We start from the raw sequence: 24,097 nt of genomic DNA, 5'->3' as shown, positions 1-24,097 counted from the left end.
GGAAAAACAAAGAAAGGGAAAGGAAATAAGAGAGGTCTCAAACGCCACAGCGGAGAAAAGGGTAAAGAGAAGAGGTAAGGAAAAGAGAAGGACATAGGAAGGATGAAGACATACAAGCAGAGAAGGCGAAGAATGCGTTACATTTACGAGCGTCCGTCTCCGGACGTAGGCACAAACCATACTCCCAGAGGGGGAGAAAGGGAAGGAAAGAGCCAGAGGTGAGGGGAGGGGGGGGGGGGGGCCAAGATGGGGGATAGGGAAGGATGCGGAAAAGGAAGGTATGCAGCCCGGAAAGGAAGGAGGGCCACATTAGCTCGGGGTCCCGCGCTCGCTATGCACGTATCCACAAAAGAGTTGTGGACCCCCTAGGGGGTGGTTTGTGGCTGTCGCCCAAGGAGGAGCTCTGCCAGACTGTGGTCATGGATGGAGATGGTCATGCAGATGCTCAGGAACAATACGAGTGCTGCTGCTGTGGTGGTGGTGGTGGTGGATGTGCCCACTGCCTTCAACATTTGTTGTTGAACGTATGCATGATCTGCTCTGCTTTGCCATTAAAGTAGGGGCCTAAAGCAGGCTTAGAAGGTGTTTAATGCTACTGGCAGTGCAGAACTGCTTAAAGGCCATTGCTGTGAACTGGCGCCCATTGTTGGACATGAGGGTGGAGCGAAGCTCTTCGATGGCTAGAATTTGGGCAAGCGCATTGCGCATGGTGACCGTAGTGGCAAACACCATGCTAACCACATAGTGGAAGTCAGAATAAGCATCCACAACAACAACTGCATAGGGCCCAAAAAGGGACCAGCAAAGTCCAGGTGAATGCAGTACCAAGGGTGACAAGGAGTGCGCCAAGGAGTGAAAAGCTGAGGAGGAGAAGCTTGATGTTGAGCACACACAAAACAGCTGTGAACCTTGGCCTCCACATCTTTGCTCAGTCCTAGCCAGTAGGCATGTCGCCTGACAAGGGCTTTCATCTGCAGCATACTCCAATGCTCATAATGGAGGCGTTCCAAGATAATGAGGGCATGATGCAGTCAGGATGACAACACAGTGAGTATCCACCTCCACATCCAGCATGAGAATATCGGAGACGAACAGAGAAATAACAAGAAAGGTGAGACCAGGCCAGAAGTTCTGGAGCAGCCAATTTGGAAAAATATGTGAGCCACCCACAAAGCACATGGTGCATGACACGCCATTAAGATAGGGTCATGGCACATGCCTGAAGCGATGCGAGTAGCTGTATGGGAAATCCATCCAAGGTACGAGGACATTCTATGTCAATGCGGGAACAAGAAACCTCCTGTGGGTCAAATGCCGGGTCTGGTCCTGAGGGTAGACGAGAGAGCGCATCCTCATTTAAATGTTGCGCAGCAGGCTTTTCCTTAATACTGTAACTGTAAGGACAACAGCCCAATGCTGGAGACTGAGTAGTCTGCTCTGGAAGCCAAGATTGTGGCCCAAAGAGTGCTACCAACAGCTTATGATCAGTAATGAGGATAAACCTAGCCTCAACGAGTTACATGGCATTTCTTAGCAGCAAATATGATCACTGAAGCCTCTTTCTCCATCTGTAAGTAGTATTTTTGAGTAGGTGCCAGTGTCTTCAAGGCATAGGCGAGGGGTTGATCAGTACCATCATCGTTAATAACCAGTGCCACAGAGGGAAGTGTCAGTAGCCAAAACAAGTCTATGTGAAGGAGAAAATGGCATAAGGCAGGGCGCCAAGCAAAACGTGCTTCAGCTAGGTGAAAGTGCTGCTTGAGGAGGGAACTTAGAATAATAACTCACCTTACTCAAAAAACCTGCAGACACTTAAAGTAGTAGATGAGTTTTGCTATTTGGGGAACAAAATAACTGATGATGGTCGAAGTAGAGAGGATATAAAATGTAGACTGGCTGTCGCAAGGAAAGCGTTTCTGAAAAAGAGAAATTTGTTAACCTCGAGTATGGATTTAAGTGTCAGGAAGCGTTTTCTGAAAGTATTTGTATGGATTGATTTTGGTTTTGTTTTGCTTTCAGGCACAAAAAACAACTGGGGTCACACGCACCCAAGTCAAAACTAGAGAACATGAAGGCAGAGAGGAGTTAAAAAACAACTGTATGTCAGTCCCAATTAACATAAAAGAAGACAGCAAAGAACAGGCATGTGGAAAAAGGGCTAAAAAAGACACCATACAGAAATAGAGGTCCAAAACTAAAAATTAAATGGCCTTCACCATACTGCTTTGGCGGATATAAAGAAACATGGTCGACAGCCCAATGCATCATTGTTAAAATGGCCGATAAATCGGACGGCAAACCCAAGCGGGAACATAAACGGTTAAAAAATGGGCACCCCATAAGGAAGAGGCAGACAGTTAAAACTTGGTCGCAATGTGTACAAAGTGGTGGGATAGTGCCAGTTAGCATATGATGATGGTTAAAAAGGCAGTGCCCAATATGCAGCCTAGCTAAAATGACCTCCTCCTGGTGGGAGGGTCGAGAGGAGGTCATCCAAGCCGCTGGGAAAGGGTCCGTATTCCCGTGAAGGGAGGACCATTGCCGATGCCAAAGGGACACCACCTCCTGAGAAACAGCGACGTAGACATAATTGGAGGGAATATATGTACTCGCAGGCTAAGGTATGAGGACTGTAGCCTTGGCAGCAGCGTCAGCAGCTGCATTTCCTGGAAGACCGATATGGCCAGGAACCCATTAAAACATCACACTGGCTCCATGAAGAGTTAGCAAGTGACAGTTTTCCTGGACCCGCTGCACTAAGGGTAGGGAGGTGTACAGCGCACATAGACTTTAAAGGGCGCAGAGTGAGTCTGAGCGGAGAAATGAACAGGCTGTGTCACCGGATGTACTCTGTGGTGTGATACAAGGCCAAGAGCTGAGCTGTAAATACTGAGCAGTGTGCCAGAAGCCGATATCGAAAGACATGGGTGCCAATGATGAAGGCACACCCGACCCCAAGGTCAGTCTGAGAGCTATCAGTGTATACAAAGGTACTATCGTGAAATTCCATGCGAATGTTTTGACACTGAAGGCGATAGATCGAGGCTGGAGTAGTGTCCTTAGGAAGCAAATGAAGGTCAAGGTTAACATGAGCCGCTTCACGAAGCCAAGGTGGTGAAGGGTTCAGACCAAATGCGGGAAGTTACAGGTTGTGTGAAGTTAAGCCGCTGTATCAAATGCTGAAAGCGGACTCCAGGAGGTAACAGAGAAGAGGGACTCGCCCCATACTGACAAACAAAGCAATCAACAAAGAACAAGGCATAGGATGGGTGGCCACGCATGGCAAACAAATGGCATGCATACCTGCTGAGGAGAAAGTCACAGCGGTAGGCAATGGTAGTTCAGCAGCTTCAGCATACAGACTCTCAACCGGGCTAGTGTAAAAGTCGCCCGTAGCCAAGCAGATGCCACGATGGTGGATAGTGTTGAGATGGCGTAAGAGAGATGGGTGTGCAGATGCATAAACAAAGCACCCAAAGTCGAGTTTCGAACGGACAAGGGGCCGTTGCAAACGGAGGAGGGTGATTCGATTGGCACCCCAGGAAGTACCTTTGAGGACATGTAGGACATTGAAGAACCGTGTAAAGCAGGCTGACAAGTAAGACATGTGGGAGGACCAAGAGTGTTTCCTATCGAGCACGAGCCCCAGGAATTTCGTAGTTTCAACGAACAGAAGGGCAACAGGCCTAAGGTGTAAAGATGGTGGGAGAAACCACTTGCGTCACTATTACTTCATACAGACGGTTTTGTCAGTGGAAAATCGAAAGCCACTGTTGATGCTCCAGGAGCAAAGACGATCAAGGCATCACTGAAGACGCTGCTCAGTGAGACAGGACCATGGAGAACTGCAAAAGATGGCAAAATCATCAACAAAAAGGGAGTCAAAGATGGCCAGCGGGAGACAAGCCACTATAGTGTTAATGGTATTAGCAAAAAGGACGACACTCAGGAAAGAAACCTGAGGCACATCGTTTTCCTGGATAAAGGTGTCTGACAAGCAGAACCCGCAACACGATCCATAATAACATCGTCTGCTACTGTCAGGCCGGAAATTGGGGAATGGCTCTTGTTACTAGAGAGCCATCGTAGGTTGGCCCACACGACAGATGAAGAAGTGGAACTGTTAAAAGAACTAGTGAATGAAATCCAGCTAGCTCTTTTGCTATCCTGAAGAACACAATGATACTTTTCACACGTGTTTTTAATGAATGCAGTTTGCCATTGTAGGATGACAATTAAAAACGCAGAGAGCACATCTCCGTGCGCAAATTGCGTGACGGCATGCCTCAGTCCACCAAGGGACTGGGACATGACATGGTACAGAGGAAGTGCAAGGAATGAAATGCTCTGCAGCTATAAGGATAATGTTTCTGAGATATTCCACTTGGTCATCACAACTGGGGATATCTCATTCTTCGAAGGTCGTCAGGAAGGAGTAAAGCTGCCAGTCAGTGCCAGTAAGCTGCATTTGGGCGTGCATGTGGATGCAGCAGGAGTCAGGAAACGGATAGCACATCAGAAATGGTCGCTCAAGGCGATGGGCATGCTGGGCAGTGCAAAAGGATAGGTCCAAATGGGAATAGGTGTGCGAGGAGTTGGAAAGGAAAGTGGGTGCTCCAGTGTTAAGGCAGAAGAGGTTAAGTTCGTTAAGAAGGTCAACCAAGAGGGCACCTCTCTGACAGGTCCTGGAAGAACCCCAAAAGGGATGATGTGCATTAAAGTCACCAAGTAGCAAAAATGAGGGAGGTAGCTGCCCAATAAATGGTACAGAGGGAAAAGGCAAACTGCAACAGCTTGAAGATGGGTAATCAGACAGATGGATTGACTATGAATGCCATCCTGTATGAGTAGCATGGTGCCCCCATGAGATGGAATGCCGACCTGAGGGGGAAGGTCAAAACGAAGCAGTAAGTAATGTGAAAGCTCAAAGCGATTGTCAGGGCACAATTTCGTTTCCTGAAGGCAGAGTACAAGGGGATGCTGTGATGCTAAAAGCAGTCGTAAATCCTCTTTGTAGGACTGAAGGTTTTGAATGTTCCATTGGAGGACAGTCATGATGAGGAAGAGATGTAGGGATGTCAACTCGGCAGCTGCCGAGTGACAGCCGGTGTAAAGTCGCTACTACAGGGCACAGAATCAGGGTCCACAGAGGCATCAGCTTGCTTGTGCGGTTGGTCCGTGGAGTTCAACACTGAAAAATTGTTGGTGGTGCACCGGTGATACAGAGGCCGGCCGGGCTAAGGTACCGCAGGGCGACACTGTCTAAGAGGATCTTTGAGTTGGCAAAGGAGAAGACCGTTTGTCTTTGGTGGACTTCTTCGAGCCTTTGCGGTTAGAGGAAGACTCGGGTGTTGTCTGGCTGGAGGAATGGAGGAAATCCACTTGGGAGTACTACTCCTGTCATTTCCAGTCCACCAGTTGTGTGGCTGGTGGCTTCGCCTCTTGAGGTGAGAGTTTGACAGTTTGTTGCACAGCTGGACGGGGGGATTTCACAACCTCAGAGCTGAATTTGAGGTCGCATGTTTGCGTGGCCTTCATGGTACAAGGGATAACAAGAACATAACTATAGATGCCAGATGGGAGAACACAGGGTTTGCGACTAGCTAGTAGCTTGCGAGCTACTGGGTAAGGCACTTTTTCCTTTACCCGGATCTCTTGGACATACTGCTCATCAAGATGCATGGGACAATCCCAAGTGGAGGCAGCATGGCCACCATTGCAGTAGATACAGAGCGGAGGAGGAGGAGGAGGGGGAGCAGGACAATCGCCCTCAAGTGCATCCCTACCACAGGTTACGCATTTGGCTGGGTGTCGCCAAGACATTGTAGTGTGGTTGAAATGATGACACCGGTAGCAGTGCTCTCGGGTTCATAATGTACGCCTGGACTGTGATAATTTCATAGCCTGCTTTGATCTTGAGCGGCAGCACCACTCTATCAAAGGCGAGGAAAAGGGTGTGGGTGGCACTGAAGAGGAATTTACCTTTTTCATTACATGATGGATGGCAATGACACCCTGTTCAGAGAGATACGATTGGATTTCGGCCACTGTTAGACGTCAAGCAGTCTGGTGTAAATAACACCATGGGAAGAAATCACAGTTCTATGGGCCTTGACATGAACAGGGTAGCCGTGGAGAAGCGAGGCAGCAAGCAGTTGTTGTGCTTCAGAATCAGATGCCGTCTCCAAAAGCAAAGTGCCAATCTGTAAACAAGAGCAGTAATTCATAGGGCTGGCAATTGCATCAACACCTTTCTGAATAATAAACAGATTGACCGTGGCGCGGGACTGACCGTCTTCAGTATATGAGACCATGAGGAACTGTGGTGCAGTGGGAAGGGTCTTGGAATCATTAGCCTCACTGCGTTCACGTTTTGAAGGCATCGATTGGGAAGATGAGGGACTCATTGCGAGAAAATTCCCCATGATTGCCAGCATCTCATATGCCGGCGCTCCTTCCAACTTTGGGCTCTCTTCACAAGGGGGTGCACCCGCCTTAGGTGATTGTTCACACCTCCCAAACACCTGACAGAGGGACCAATTGGCAATTTGAGAAGGTTGCAGGTCAGGCAATCACCCCTCCCCGGGCCTGACCTGTACCAGGGGGTATGTGCGAATCCTACCTGTCGACCTGCACGTTACCCAGTCACCTGTTACGCATCAGACATGTGAGCTGGCCTTCAGGAGCGCATAGGGAGGAAGGAGGAGCAGAAAAAAAAAAAAGAACCTCAAATGCCGAAATGGAGGAATTAGAGGAGAAGGGAAACAAAGAAAGGAAAAGACAATTAAAAACAAAGGTGTGGCTGTTCTTACATCAGCGACAGACATTCCCAATAACATCCCAGACATGTTCCCCAAGGGAGGGGAAAAAGAATAGCAAGAGGATAGCCATGCAGCAAGAAAGGGAAAAAATGCTTCAAAGGCTGGGGACCCATGGTAGCCAAGCACGAACCCGCCAAAGAAAAGCTTTTGAAATGTGCTACAGAAGAATGCTGAAGGTTAGATGGATATATCACAGGTACTGAATATAATTGGGGAGAAGAGAAATATATGGTACAACCTGACTAGAAGGGATCAGTTTGTAGGACATATTCTGAGGCATCAAGGGATGACCAATTTAGTATTGGAGGGAAGGATGGAGAATAAAAATTGTAGAGGGAGACCAAAAGATGAATACACTTAGCAGATTCAGAATGATGTAGGTTGCAGTAGTTACTTAGTGATGAAGCGGCTCACACAGGACAGAGTAGTAAGGAGAGCTGCATCAAACAAGTCTTTGGACTTAAGACCACCACTGCAACAACAGTTTGACAGAAATGAAAACATCTCCACAAATGTGAGGGCAACTAGATCTGAGAGGACATACAACTACTTTAGTAAGAAAAATGTCTCCAAGAAGCCCAAGAAAGAAAGTGCAACCACTGGAGTGCATAATTATAAACCCAAAAAGCAGCAAAGTGCGGTTTCATCCACTAAAAATACATGTCCCAATCTTCGTTGGTGTCATTAAACAGTGGAAATGCAAGAGAGCAGGACATCGCCTGGGAAGCAACCACTGCCTGAACAGGCTCCTGCTTGGCACGGAGACGGTGGCCAACTGGCCGATGGTGTTGACGATGAGTCAATGGAAAACAACAACAGTGAAACATGAACAAGGAAACACGACAGGACAATAAGTCTGGAGTGGTAACCAAATCGGGAACCTCAGCCATATCAATACCAAGGGCCGAACAATGCTGCGTATAATGAACAAACGAGAGCGCAATTGGAAAATGATTGCGGTCTGTCCTCCCATTTAACAAAGTTCAAACTAAAATCGGAGGAGTATGATTAAGAAATTGAATATAAAACGGGCAAGGACAACTGTGTAGCAAGTGCACTGTCAAGGATAAGGGAAATATAGTCTGCTGATACTGAAAGTGGGGCAAATAAAATCAAGGAAGGGCTGACAGTCAAGAAAGATGTCAAGAAAGATGAACAGCAGGATATAACTGCTGATGAAACGGTGGAAGTTTTGCAGGAATTCAATGACACACCCATAGGTGGTCATCAAGAGATCGTAAGACTTAAGATCACATTAGAAAATACTAAATGTGGTCCAGTATGAGTAAGGATATTGAGGACTATATCAGAAAATGTATTAGTTGCAAAACAAATCTAGGTAATGCAAAATAAGATGGAAATGCCATTGGTTATACCACCAACATCAGAAGGGATGTTTAACAGGTGTGTTATTGATATTGTTGGCCTCCTGATGGTAATAGAAATAATACACATATACTAACATTCCAGGATGCTCTAACAAATTTCATTGTAGCAGATTCGACAGAAAAGCAGGACCCAGATACAGTGGCTTGTGTCCTGGCGGAAAGAATCATTCTAAGATTTAGGATACCCTCAGAAATATTCAGTGACAATGGTTATAATTATTAGAGTGACACACTAAAGACAGTGTGCAGACTGTTAAGGATTGATAGGATACAGACCACCTTTTATCGTCAACAGTCGAATGGAGTATTGAAAAGATCGCACCAAACTATAACAGAATTTCTGTGACACTATATCAATAGGGCAAAATCAAATTGGCATGTATGGCTTTTATTCGCAATGTGTGTGTGCAATACCGCACCCCACAGTGCCACCATTATACACCACACGATTTATTTTTCAGTAGAGCGTGTAATATACCAGGTATATTGCAAAGATCCTGCCGGGACCTTGCAAAAATGAGTAACGAGCAACTGTTGTGGAAAGAGAGAATCTGTGTTCACAAAATTTCTATGTAAAAGTTTGTTTTAAAGTCCGTGTATGAACACGAAACATGTGAAGCTGGGATGTAGCAATAGGTGAGGGAAATTTCCAAGGACAGTCAATGGATTGACAATAACAGCCAACCAGTTGCAAAATACAGGATTATTAAACCTTGACCATGGTTTCGACAATTTTAAAACTGTCTTCTTCAGAAGCTATTACATCTATTAAAAAATATTATTACATTGCATGTGGAACAGACATGATATTATTACAATAAGCAAAATTACAGGAAACGTTAAATAATTTTAGTGAAGCATACTCACGTAGAATCAAATATTATCTACACCCGATGACGAAGAAATTGACTGTCTAGTACCCATGCGTGTCATCCAATTAATCACCATTTAAAATACACAACTGAAAAGTAGTAGCTATCTACTGTTGGGCTTTGTTGGAAAACTATTTAAAATAGTACACATTTGACAGTGGATCCAACAACATATAGCGTGCTGTTTGATAGCTATAATAGAGGGAAACATTCCACGTAGGAAAAATATATCTAAAAACAAAGATGATGTGACTTACCAAATGAAAGTGCTGGCAGGTCGACAGACACACAAACAAACACAAACATACACACAAAATTCAAGCTTTCGCAACAAACTGTTGCCTCATCAGGAAAGAGGGAAGGAGAGGGAAAGACGAAAGGATGTGGGTTTTAAGGGAGAGGGTAAGGAGTCATTCCAATCCCGGGAGCAGAAGGACTTACCTTAGGGGGGAAAAAAGGACACACACACACACACACACACACACACACACACACACACACACACATATCCATCCACACATATACAGACACAAGCAGACAGTCACCGTTGATCTTTACTTTACAATTGCCATTGCCGACTTTCGCCCATATAAACAGGTACTCATCAGCATTTAACTTCTTCTTCCTTCTCATAGTCAAAACAAATGGCATGCTTGGAACAAGCGTACCATAAGGCTGTTTAGCCAACAGTCCTGTAGTCTCAGCAATACTCCACATCTTCCAAGCCAAAATGTTAGCATCTGGAAAATCTTCGAGGCCACCATAATCTGCTTGTTTGCCCCAAACAACAGCCAGTGTCAGCCATGTACTACCTCCAAACACAGCCTGAACATCACAAGTGAAGTTCAGATGCAGTCCACTAAAAACATTTGGACCTCCAATCAATTGCTGTTTATTAAACTGCCCAGCCAAGTCGATATCAATCGCCTTCAAACTGCGATACACTGGTACACTGGGTCACCAGTGACTACACCATGCACGTTAACACAAGTGAACGTAGCAAGCCATTGCCCAGCAAAACACACAGAGCTATGCGTCCGCACTCCGCGACATTCGCAGAGCGAATGACTCTCCGTGCTGTGGCACAGCTGGACCCCAGTAGCGCTTATCGCAACCCCAACTTCGAGTCGTAACGCGCTCGCACAGTGCCTTATCAGTGGCGAGTTGCGCCGGAAGTGAATTTTAAAGCAACACGGGCCTAGTAATACTAGGGCCCGTGTTGCCCGGCAGCCTCGTCCAGCGGCTAAGTCCCAGAAGTTGCAGTTGCGATAAGCGCTACTGGGGTCCTGCTGCGCCGCAGCACGGAGCGTCATTCGCTCTGCGAACGTCGAGGAGTGCGGACGCATAGCTCTGTGTATTTTGCTGGGCAATGGCTTGCTACGTTCACTTGTGTTAACGTGCATGGCGTCGTCGCTGGCGGCGCAATGTACCAGTGTATCGCAGTTTGAAGGTGATTGATATTGACTTGGCTGGGCAGTTTAATAAACAGCAATTGATTGGAGGTCCAAATGTTTTTCGTGGACTGCATCTGAACTTCACTTATGATGTTCAGGCTGTGTTTGGAGGTAGTATATGGCTGACACTGGCTGTTGTTTGGGGCAACCAAGCAGATTATGGTGGCCTTGAAGCTTTTCCAGATGCTAACATTTCGGCTTGGAAGACGTGGAGTATTGCTGAGACTACAGGACTGTTGGCTAAACAGCCTTATGGTACGCTTGTTCAAGCATGCCATTTGTTTTGACTACGAGAAGGAAGAAGAAGTTAAATGCTGATGAGTACCTGTTTATATGGGCGAAAGTCGGCAATGGCAATTGTAAAATGAAGATCAACGGTGACTGTATATTTTATTACAGATAATAAAGTGTGTTCTGTCCTTTCCTTATCTCTATTCCTTATCTCCCCCCTTTTTTTATTCACACATGCGCGCGCGCGCACGCACACACGCACGCACGCACACACACACACACACACACACACACACACACACCTGTATGCCTGTAGCTGCAATGAATAGTGTGTGTGATTTCACAAGTACGTATTCATTCTTAGAACTAACATATTAACTAAAAGTTTATAATGAGGTAGAGGTGGGCGGGGGAGGGGGAAGTGTGCCACTAAACTCATATGGCTTATACAGTGCCTGTCGGCTCAGGTAAACACAGCAAACTCTTTAAAATAAGTGCAAAAAGTCACAAGAAATGCTTGTATGTGAATATGCAACTGGAACAAGCATGAGTGTCAAAGCAAAAATGCTTCAAGGAAATATTATCAATGCATGAGAGGCCCAATACTTGACATATTAAGTCGAATCCTGAAGTGAAGAAATAATATGAAAGAACACACTGTTCTGGAGAAACTGCAAATATTAAAGGACAAATGCAACTTGGGGAAGAGGCGGGGGCGGTTAGATCATCACTTGTGAAGCACAATGCTAAAGAAAGTGGTAGTACTGAACAAATACTCTTGATGGGAGGCTGTTACAAAATACCCAGTAAAGTAACGAATAAATGAAGCCTCACCAGGCAGTGTATCTATGCCTAGATATCATGATTTTATAGGTATGATGAAACACACTAAAAATAAAAAAAGGTGGGAGGAAGGATGGGTCTAACGTGGCTCATTATTAACATGTTGAACTGCAACTTAACTGTATTTGATTATATGTGACTATGCTTCACTAAAATTATCGGTAAACATTTCCTGCAATTTTGTCTATTGCAGTGATATCATCTCTGTTCCACACGTCATAATATTTGTTAATACATACAATAAGCTTCTAAAGAGAATAGTTTTAAAATCGTCAAAACCATGGTCAAGGTCTACTAAACCTATATTTTTCTACTGGTTTCCCATTATTTCCAATCCATTGAAGCTCTTACGCACACAGTTGCTGAAGGCAGCCACATTTAAAATCTTAAAACTCCCAAAGACTGTATTAAGAAGTTTGTGAAATTAAACGACAATATTTGGACTCCATTGATTCAGGACAATGGTTATTTGTTGCTCCAAAAGAGAAAGGCTTGACAATTTTGTTTAATGACAAAAAGCCAATAGACGTAATGGTTTAAGGTATAGGGAAACTAACATTTTATGGAAAATGTAAAGGGTATGGAACACAGGTGTTCATGCATTCCAAACAAATAATAAGAATTACTGTGACCAGTGAAGACACAGTGCCAGCTTTAAACATTGAGACCGATTGCTAAATTGTAAATAAGGAAAAGAGGAACATATCTGAATTAAGGTTAAACATGTTGGTGGAACAGGTAATGCAAAATTTAGATGACCCTAATGTAGGAGGTCATAAAATAGTAGAAACAGAAGACAAAATAGCTTGCCAAGAGCAGCATAGTCTCTCAGAAATACCCTAGTATCATTATTCGTTCTGGTCTTACCTAGGAGTTGAAATACTTGTCATTGCATTTACACGCTTTTTGTGCAGATACTGTGTTAATATATGTTGTTTTAAATACATGTGGAAGGCATTTGCGATGACTGCTGTGGTAGTGTGTGTGTGTGTGTGTGTGTGTGTGTGTAGACGACCACAGTAAATGCATGTAAAGGGTCAGAGATGACACAAATTCATAGTAGACAGGCTCTTCCGTCAAGCAGAGGAAATCGTGAAGAGTGAGATGAAACATCCATTACATTTGAATACAATGAGGAAAGAGCTTCGTTACCTATGCCTGATCCATAAAGAGATCAAACATAATGCAAAACTCCCTCAGCACATAAGAAATTACAATTACATAATGAAAATATAAGCAAGAATCGGGTAATTATGTGTGTTCTTGCCCAGATGTATTACTGTAATGATGATATGTAATGTAAAGAAAACTGAACAAATAAATATTGACAATGAAAAGAAAGAAAGAAAGAAAGAGGGGAAAGAAAGAAGAGGAGAAAATAAAAGTGTGTGTGTGTGTGTGTGTGTGTGTGTGTGTGTGTGTGCGCGCGCTGAACGAATGAGTAAAGAGGTGCAGTGAAAAATGAAACAATGTTATCTACTGATGTTTAGATGTGTGCAAAAGTGAGTTGAAAAATGAACTTTACAAAGTGAAAAATGTAAAAACGGGTAAAATGATTAACCAAGAATGTATACAACATCATTTATAGAACTAGGATGCTTGTACCACAACAGAAGTCAGATTACAAATTTGTTGCCAAGTAACTTGTCAACAAATTTTTCCTATGGGAGGAGATGTCCCATATTGACAATGTAATGATTTGTACGTTATTAAGCTTAAGGCTGCTGGAAGCCAGCTAGGGCACTCCAAGATAGGAAATCGGAGACAATTAGAATGCGGGTAAAAGTGGCAGCATTTAGGTTACCGGAGGTCACCAGTAATGCTAGAGCCATACAAACTGCAGATCTTCTGGCCATCTGTACCACGGGAGAAATTTCAATCCAGAGAATTACTTGGCAACTCCACCCACCACCTGGATGCTGTTGTAAGGCATCACAATAAAAGTTGCTCACAAAAAGGCACGTCTTAAGCAGCAGCAAGCTTGATACTTGCCCCTGAGAAATGCAATGTCAGTGGGTTTACACCACTCAGAGTGCTTATAGCAGCATCCCCACTTACAAATGGCCTTTGAGCAGGACCAAGTGACATAAAACACTGTTGTTGCTGGCCAGAAGAGGAAGGGGGTGTCATTTAGCTTTCAACTTAAGCTGTTGCTACCAAACATCGTGTTTGTTAATGTAAAGTCCAGACACATCTCTACCTACCAAGTAGGGGAACAGGAGGAATCTAAATATGTTTGGTCAGAGGCACCCGGGAGATGAAGAGCTTCTAGTGAGATTGGCTGATGCCTGTTAAGTGCCAGTGGATTGGTGGTCCGACTTTAGGAAAGGTGAAATAGTGCAACGCCACAATCCTTTGAAGTCCTACATTTTTGTATTGAGACAGAATCCTCAGTCAGATCATTAGGGCACCAACTATGCATCGCTCGTTGTCAGCCTCAATAAGCACTGACAAGTCTGCTTTTGGAGTGCTGCTCTCTTCACTGCTTCTGTTAGTGCTCACCCCACATGCTGAGGCACTTTGTTGTGCAACCAGCTGCACCCTTTGCCTTTTCTAATGTTCAGAGTTAATCTTCACTGGAGTAATTAGTCTGATTGCAAATAAACAATGTTAATCAGACCCACCAAGCATCCTCAGATCTCCTGCTGTGAGCATCCTATGGAATCTTAAAACCCGCACCTCTCATAGGTAACTTCTGACAGTGCTTCACACTGTTGCAAACAATCAACCTGCCTTCACCGGAAGTTTGTCTTTCTGCATTTTCTACTAACTGCTCAGAAATTGCAGACTGACTTGTAACCCCCCATCTTTCCTCTATCCTGTGTTAGGACATGACACTTTACACAAATAAAGCAAAGTGGATTGTTATTCAGTGCGTAGGTACACTAATGGATGGGATAGCAATGACTCAAATCTGACGAATGGATACAACATGCCCTGTACTTTGAATTCTAGTATGTTCTGTTCTGCTGTGTGCTACATTATACAGTCAGTTGTACTATCTGAACAAGCTGCAAAGGAGAAAGCTACTAAATAAGCTACCAGCATTTTTGTAAAATATATTATTAGGCATGCACACTTTATGCCGCAGTAACACAGAGTAATTCAGACATGTTACGATAGTTCAAACCGCTATGTTTTTTTCGTCAACTCGCAGCTCCTATTTTGACATCTTGGGTTGTCGGGTGTTCTGCCAGATATCAGCATCATACAACGCTGATATCCGGCAGAACACCCGACAACCCAAGATGTCATTAGATCGCCGGGAAAGCCTGAAGAGTTACAGCTCCTATTTTGATTATATGTCTTGTGCTGCAGTCTCAGTATGATATCACACTCTGTATCAGCATTAACATGCAGAAACAAACACAATACACAAATTCCTCAAACAGGAATTTTAGTGTGGACTGCATATTATGACAAAAATCGCAAAATTTTAATGCAATCTGAGACTAAAAGCTGCTAACTGAACCAACTGAACAGTCCACTTTCGTAGGATGAAATTGGTAACAGACATTTCATACTTTTTGTATAATATCCATGCAGTGCTTAGTATCAGATACTTTATTAACTCTAAATCAACATTAGTTTTCATTCTGTGCAACAAACAATGACACTAGATACTTCCAGTTACTTCGATATAGAAAGACTAAGGAAAGCAGCAGAGGTAAGAGCTTCTACCAACACCACTCAATATCCAATCACATACATTAGGTTTTGTTCATTATTACATACCTTTTGGTATTGAGCATGACCAAATCTGCCATCCAGTTGTTCTTATCTTCAACGGACTTTGCAACAAGAGTAACACTGGGCTGAACTCTTGGTGCAATGTCAAATGCATTCTTCAGCTCTGTTTCAAACAAACACACACCCACAATATACAAAACAACAATGTTAATCACACATTTAAGATTCTCTCTCTCTCTCTCTCTGTGTGTGTGTGTGTGTGTGTGTGTGTGTGTGTGTGTGTCCCCACATACACAATTTACGAGCTGTGGAGATTGGGGGGGGGGGGGGGGGGGAGACTGGGGTAGGGAGCATGTGGGGGGACAGTAAAGTGGAGTGTTCAGGGACAAGGTGGGGAGAGCATAGGGCAACTAGCATAGGGCTAGCAGGAGGTAAAACGATCTGTGGGTGGTTGGGTGGGGGGGGTGGGGGGTGGGGGGATATGGAGGGAGGTAGAAAGACTGGGGGTGCACTTGTGGAATGAAGGCTGTGGAGTCAGAACAAGGAAGGGGATAGGTGAGTGAAGGACAATGACTAATGAAGGTTGAAGTCAGGAGGGTTATGAGAATGTAGGATATATTGCAAGGAGAGTTCCCAGCTGCACAATTCCAAAAAAGCTGGTGTTGGTAGAAAGAATTCAGATGGCACAGGCTGTGGAGCAGTCATTAAAATGAAGAACGCTGTGTTGGACAGTGTGCTCAGCAATCAGGTGGCCCAACAAAACAACTGAGTACTTGGAGTGATCGAGTATTATTGTTATGAACCGCAAGGATTACCTGGTCGAAGGACTCGGCCAGCTGTCAGATTAGTCCACCTACAAAGCCCGCCACAGTGACCTCACTACAGAAATCCAGCAGAATCTAAACCTACAACCTCCTTCCTAGCCACCATGACTAACTACATCTTCACTGACAATTACTTCTCCTTTGAAGGCATCACCTACAAACAAGACTGGGGTATGGCAATAGGTACCCAAATGGAACCATCCAATGCCACCCTACTCATGGGCCATCTAGAGAGCTCCTCCCTCACCATCCATAATCCCAAATCTCTGTTCTGATCATTAATGACATCAGCATGAACTGAATCGAGGGTGAGAACACCTTATCCACATTCCTCTAGAACCTCAACAGCTTCTCCCCCATTCACTTCTCCTCCTCCTCCTCTACCTAACATACCACCTTCCTCAATTCTGACCTCAGCCTCAAAGATGGCTACATCAGTACCTCCACCCATATCAAATCTACTAACCATCAGCAATACCTCCATTTCGACAGCTGTCATTGATTACATACCAAGAAGTCCCTTCCATAGAGCTCAGCCACCCATGACCATCGCATCTGTAGTGATGAGCAGCCCCTCTCGAATGATACCCTAGGTCTCACTAAGGCCCTCCCAACCTCCAGTGTCTACTAATCCAGTCACACATCACCCCCCAAAATCCCACAGTCCAAATACAGAGAAGCACTCCCCTCATAAGCTGGTACCACCCAGGACTGTATCAACTGAATCACATTCTCTGCCAGGCAGTGTCCTTGTCCATCCCTTTGTCTCATAGTTCATATCCCTGTAACAGACATAGATACATGGCCTGTCCCACTCGTCCTCCCACCACCACCTACTCCGGTCTGGTCACAAGCAGCAACTATCCCATCAAAGGCAGGGCTACCTGTGAAACCAGTCATGCGATCCCCAAGCTAAGCAACAACTGTGCTTCATTCTACATGGATACAGCAACCAACAAGCTATCTGTCACATGAATGTGACCATGCAACAGCTGGACCATCCAGCCTCTTAGCATGCTGCCCAACACAACATTCTTCATTTTAACGACTGTTTCATAGCATGTGCCACCTGTATCCTTCCTACTAACTCCAGCTTTTCTGAATTCTGCAGGTGGGAACTCTACCTGTAATACAGCCTACGTTTTCATAACCCTCCCAGTCTCAATCTTCATTAGTCATTCATTGTCCTTCACCCACCTATCCCCTTCCCTGTTCCGACTCCACAGCCTTCTATTCCACAAGTGCACCCACAGTCTTTTTACCCTCCCCCCTCCCCCTATACCCCACCCACTCTGTCTAACTTCCCAATTGCACCTAGCTACCCTATGCTCTCTCCATCTTGTCCCTGTATGCTTCCACAAACAGCACTTTACTATCCGCTACCGACCTCAGCCTCCTCCTTAACCCCCCCCCCCCACCACCACCACCACCACCACCACCACCACCACCACGAACACCACCACCCAGACTGCTGCTCTCATCACGTGCAGCTGCTCACAGTCCGGACCTGGCATCCTAAAGCCAGTGGTCGTGTGTGTGTGTGTGTGTGTGTGTGTGTGTGTGTGTGTGTGTGTGTGTGTGTGTGTGTGTGGTCTATTTTGGAAGAAGGCCTTCTTGCTGAAAGCTTACGTGTTTAGCAGTCTCTTGTTGCGCCTGTCTGTGACTCAACATCTCCGCTATATGAGTACCAATCTATCACTTTATGAAGCTTCATTACATAATTCTGTCATCTACAAAATGGCCGAACTTATCATAACAAATGGAAATTGAATACGACCTAATGCTCATAATGGACGGTGCTTACCGAGAGATGAAACTGAGGTGTTAATGTAAACAAAGCTTTGTAACCTCTAGAGTCCATAGATTAAGAAAAAATACAAAAACTGCAATAACTTAAGAAACTGACATGAAAGTTAAGTCTATCAAACTGCTACATATGAATGTATGAAGCTGCAGACTGCTAGTGTTGTTTATATGTGGCACATAACAAGCTTGCAAATGGGTTGGCAGTTTCAGACCCCTCCCTCATCCCTCACCCGCCCCCCCCCCCCCCCACACACACACACACATTCATCATAGATAAGTCTCTACCAAGGACAAGCATAAGGCTATGCAAATATAAAATAAGAATTTCCTGCCCTTGCTCAAGCTACTGGAGAACTGATATATTTGAGTATTGTGAATAGAGGAATTAATAACACATGGCAGCCAGTTATATAAGTACCATTCAAGGCAAGAGGAAGCAAGTGCAGTGACCACAACAACTTTTAATTAACGACTGATATTTTCTTGGATAACTCAATTATCTCATAAGGTATCCACAAACATTTTAATTTGACAAGGACCCAAACACTTTATCAATCATCAAACTGTGACAGGAAGACCATGCACCACCACCACCACCACCACCACTCGTAAACTGAACAAGCCTCCTGGACTTGCTCAGTTGAGGAATTACTATGTGATACATTCAAAGTGTCTGACGATGACTTGATAAGCTAAAAGTACCATTTGTGTGGTCTCATAATACACAAGCATTCAATAATGCCACCCATGTTACAGCATACCAGTTTCCGTCTCTGTGGAGCATATGTGGCACACTGGAAAAGGGTAAAAACAGACCACAACAGTGACAGCACTAGATTCTGAATATTACGAGACCATATGCCAGGTGTGTGGCACAATGTACCGTATTGTGATACGTGTTACACCACAGGCCCGGGGTACAGTCTCTTTGCACTTTTCGTAGTGCTACAGCCTATACGATTACACACTGGAACCTATCTTGTGCCATTTGCTTATAGCTGTCCACAGTCAAATGCCTGAAGATGGAGGCTTGACCTTTCAAAACTGGTAAATAAATATTTAATTGTAGAGGTGAATTCATTAAGAGAAGACTAGTGGTGCTTACCAGCCACACATGTTCACCTTCTTGCAGTAACTTGTGACTTCCAAAGAAGAAAATTAATTTCCTGCCCAACAGAGCTTATGGGACTTTCTGAAACAACTCAGCAGATTCACTCCTCTTATTCTGTTGTTGCCAAAGATAGTGACAGATTGTGGTTTCAGAGTAAATATCAATGAACTACATTACAAGACAATGGATTGAGAGTTTACTAAAACGTTACTTTGAGATGTCCATATGTTTCTGGTCAAAACAGCCATCGTGATGCCCATAGCGCAGAGTAATGTAATTTTTAGTATTTTGAGCAGAAGTGCAAGTGGTGTCTAGTGGGATGTCTTCATTTTTTGCTACATCATAAAAATGATGAATTGGTGATGTTTAACAACTCGCGAGCCTTTTTACAGTTATATCAAATGTAATGACCCCCATTTCATGTGCAGAGTGAGATACCCTTCAACTGACTTCAACCTGCACCAATATCGTTTACTGAAATTTGAATGGTTGCTCGCACACACGCACACGCACACGTACACGCACACGCACACGCACACGCACACAAAATTTACATCTGATTGTAAATCAGAACATGTGTTACAACTAGAAGTAAACTTATATTTCTGGTAATAAGACAGAGTACTCCCCTGTGGTTGTATACATCTTTAAAAATATAATTTAGGATGGAATAATACTATAATTTAGACTACTACGGATTCAAGTTATATACAGACGTTCGATATAGACACAATAATGCACATGGTGTGTACTTTAACATTTGTGCACTTCATACAATAATGTGTAATTTTTCTCTTCAGAAACCATCATCACTTAGACACTCGTAGCCTTAGTACTTTGAATCAATCATGACAAGTACAAGTTTCTCAGTTTTCCACCAATCATCCACCTAATGCCTTTCTCCACTTCATACAGTCCTGTGAACTACTATTTCTCAATCTCTTTCTTACACCAGTTAAACTTTGAAGTGGTAGTACAAGTAAGAATTCCTTGAATTTTTCTGAACTTGCTTGAAAATTGATATAACTCCTGAATAGAAAAAATGGTAGATTTTTCTGGGTCTAACTGATATAGCCACTTTTGCAATACTGTCCTTCAAAATCGCAATAAAATCATGTCATATATTATTCTTACCTTCAGTATCCTCTCTATCAACAATTTCCACTTTACGGATAAAGAAGCGTTCCTTGAGGCGAAACTCGCCTCCGACAGGACCCGTAACAGATACAGATGTGCGTTTACTGTTGGGCTTGCACAATACCATCAAGCCATCGAAGAGAAAAACACGCCTTTCGGTCAGTCTTCGACCACTGCCAACTTTTCCCAACACATCCTCTGTAAGAGAAGAGAGAAAAGTAAGCAAGGGCAAATAACACTGTCAATCTGATTTGCCTTACAAGGTTAAATGTTGTCGCAATACCATGCTACAATGTTTTCTACAGAGCCCTGTGCTATAAATGAAATGATAAACTTCTAAGAACTAAAACATACTTGAAAACTATGTTTACAAATAACATAAAATGACTTTCATAAAGACCTCCAAATCAATATGATTTGCTACTAAGACAAGAGACAGTTGCCATTTAATATTACATCACAAGCACTGGTGACAGAGCACTGTTCTGTCAGATGTGAACACGAAAATCAAGTATGTCCTATGAAGAAATCATCCAAACATCCACCTGACAGCTATAAGCGTCAGTTTCTTCCCATTTCCACCACGGGGTGGAAGGAACATAGAGAGGGTGATCAGAAGCGGTGGAAAAACTCTATATGTTACACTGTTTCCAAGTTAATTAGCACTGACGTTAGACAGTCTCATCATTGTGTATACAAATTCAAGTGGACTGCCAGATATGGTGCTATCAAATGTATTCTTCATTTGATTCCCAAAAACCAAACAAGAGAGTGACAGAAAAACTGGACACAAGACAGTAGTAAGGAATGACCCAAAGCAAAAAGGCTCAGCAGCCTCGTGGGCTATCAACTACACTATGAGAACACTAATTTTATCTGGCGGGCCATCTGATTTTGTGCACGCAACAGTCTGATTGGCTAACTTCAACACTAATTAACTTGGAAATGGTGCAACATATCAATTTTTTTTCCTTGACATTTATTTCTCAGCACTACCAACCAACCGACACCCTTACAGCGTTTGAAGACAATAATATAGAAAGGAAAGGGACAGTAGAAGAAGATCAGATTGGAGGTGTTACATTGCGAGAAGAATTTGATAGAGTGCTAAAATACCTAAATGAAAATTGGGCATCTGCAGTTGACGACATTACCTCAGTGTTATGGAGATCCTTCGGAGAACATACTATGACGAAAGTATTTCACCTGGTATGCAAGATATATGAGACATGTGAAAGAACCTAAAATGGGAAGAAGAATGTAATAATTCCATTTCCCAAGAAGAGAAGAACTTGCACATGTGATCAACACTAAATGACCAGTTTAAGTGATAATTGCAAAATACTGACACTAATTACTTACAGAAGAATGGAATGACTCGTAGAAGCCAACCTTGTAAAAGATGAGTTTAGGTTCAGGAGAAATGTAGGCCTTACTGACTATGACTTATCTTAGAAGTCAGATTGAATAGAAGCACGTCTGTAGCCTATACATGATATTCTTCAATCTGCACACTAACCACTGTGATGGAAAGCAAGGAGAAATTTGGATAGTTCATGGAGAACAAATGAAAACTCTGAGGTTTGCTGAAGAAAGTACGTCAGAAATGGGATAGGAATTGGACGAGCAGTTGAACGGAATGGACAGTGTCTTAAAGGAATTTGTAAAACATGAGTGATACAATGTAACCAAATTAAATCAGGGGATGTGAGGGGTTCGGGGAGTGGGGGGGGGGGGGGGGGGGGGGGATGATTGTGGTGACAATATTGGTTCAACGGCACTGAATGACCTGTGCAGAATCTATATTATTAAGTGACTACCCTAGAATCTGGTACTAGTAACTAACTGCCTATCTAATTGGCTTCCAGGGGGCACAAAAATTTGATTTTCTACATTTAGCATAATTATTGATCGAATTTAAAAATTTTAAATGCTGGAATAATTTACACATTAAGAGATATAATCTTACATTAAAAGTTTAACACAATAATACAAGTGTTACAGAAGGAACTGTGTATGTGTGTGTGTGGGGGGGGGGGGTGGGGGGGGGGGGTTAAGGCAGCATAGGTGATGGCATCCAAATACCTAGACTTTATTCATCCAATATTTGAGGATGAGAGGTCTTAGAGCCTTACAACAAACTTTACACATAATTTCACCGACACCCCCTTTACAAAACTTTTATTCACTGACACCCCCCACCCCACAAACAGCAAAAAAGTTTATCGCTTACTACACTTTTACTGTCCCTGCAATAAAACTGTAGCATCAGACATGACATTTTAATTTATTACTTCTTTACTACCGACTATTCACAACACACTTTGCAGACAGTATCTAAATATATCACAGAATGTACCTGCTAAATTATATCATTGTGTCTCGCATAGTTCAGTAGCTATGACGTCATAAAAATTGAGATGAATAACTAGCTTTTCCTTAAAATGGAGTGGCAAATTACCCACATCATATTCATTCTTTGTTTCATAATAAGAGCACTTAGTGATTTCCTATGAACTTAATGCATAATTTCAAACATTCCCTAAATTACTTCTTGCTTATATGCTTAACATCACATATTTGACACATTAACTTATTTGTGAAGTGTAATCAGATGTCTGAGGCTGTTGTATGGATGTAAATTCACTTCTTTAAAGAATTAGGGGTTACTGGTATGAACTAAATGCTTTGTGGAAATGAACTATTTCCTCATAGGCAATCTTCTTGGGACATGGACCAATGGACACATGTTAGAGACTTGGAAGACAGACTGATATTAACACAGAACATGGTGGTTCACCGAAATATTAAAGTGGGTACTAAAAATCTCTCATTGGAGCATCTATGTCTACATGCACTTGTGCCCTTTCCTCACACACAGCTAAAACGATAATAGAGCCATCAGTGCAGAAAACACTCAATAAAATAAGAATAAACTAAAGAAAATGTCAAATATTGCACTGGTATCTGTGGCTGGTTGGACACCAATAAAAACTAGAAAAAAGCTAACTACCATGAGAACAAATAAATGCACTTAGGGACTTTGCAAACAAGCAAAATGTAACAACCTCTCTAATTTTTCCCCCAATTATTAAGGTTTTCCTCAAAAAGAATGTACCTTCGGTAGTTACAATAAGATTGCAAGATGATGATATGTCTGCTTATATCATGAGGTAAACTGTTTCTATCACAACTTGTAGCTAACATTTCACTGAGAAAATAGGAAATTTTGCTATGGTATCTTGTGTTATTGCAGGGAACAGGAACCAATACCTATGGGCCAAACAACTGCCCGTCATTTTCCTCTAATTTTTCTTGTGTACGATTTCCTGAATATTTATGAATTTTTGCAGTCACAGTGCAGATTTCATGTCTATCATTTTGCTGTAACGGTGGAACTCCTTAAACATTTCATTACTTTATGTACCTTTATTTGTGGAACAATGACTGAGTGCATGGGATATTTTATCTTTAATCTTGACAACACATTCCGATTTATGGATAATGTCATGTTTATTCCTAGCTCATGTGTAGTATACAATCTACACCATATGGCAAGAAAAAAGATGAAACAGTTCAAGTATTTCAAATTTTATCAATGGCAAAGAAACAAAAGAGAGCTTATGTTATGTGCCAACACTGAACACAAAAATAAACCTGTTTCACAATGAAATGAATGATAGTGGTCATTGTCAACAATGCTTGTGTTAAGAGATTGGAGTATTTACATCCAATGGTATTATTCCTGCTAAACCACTGACTGTCAGACTAGCACAGATTGTGAGGGACTTTTATGGCAAAATTTTGCTGTTACTAAATTAAATCAACATGCAGTTATGCAAATGTTACTGAGAAATGGCTTGTCTTTAGACCTGATAACCATTTTATTTTTATGGTTTGAAAGGGGTGGTAGGGTGGTT

At 43.1% G+C, this 24,097-nt stretch overlaps 1 protein-coding gene across 1 annotated transcript in view; it reads right to left on the bottom strand.

Moving 5' to 3' along the window:
- LOC126203934 (protein son of sevenless) overlaps window positions 1-24,097 on the bottom strand; it is a 168,431-nt gene that overhangs the window by 88,249 nt on the left and 56,085 nt on the right. Inside the window, exons 10-11 of the mRNA XM_049938330.1 lie at window positions 20,175-20,375; window positions 15,345-15,462 (exon numbers count right to left, since the gene is read on the bottom strand). Of these exons, the coding sequence (XP_049794287.1) occupies window positions 15,345-15,462; window positions 20,175-20,375 (319 nt within the window). The remainder of the gene's footprint in view (window positions 1-15,344; window positions 15,463-20,174; window positions 20,376-24,097) is intronic.

The sequence above is a fragment of the Schistocerca nitens genome, chromosome 9 (genome assembly GCF_023898315.1).
Source record: "Schistocerca nitens isolate TAMUIC-IGC-003100 chromosome 9, iqSchNite1.1, whole genome shotgun sequence".
In the NCBI taxonomy this organism is placed as follows: Eukaryota; Metazoa; Arthropoda; class Insecta; order Orthoptera; family Acrididae; genus Schistocerca; species Schistocerca nitens.
Note: the sequence above shows the minus strand (reverse complement) of the source record. Positions and strands in the feature narration are given on the sequence as shown.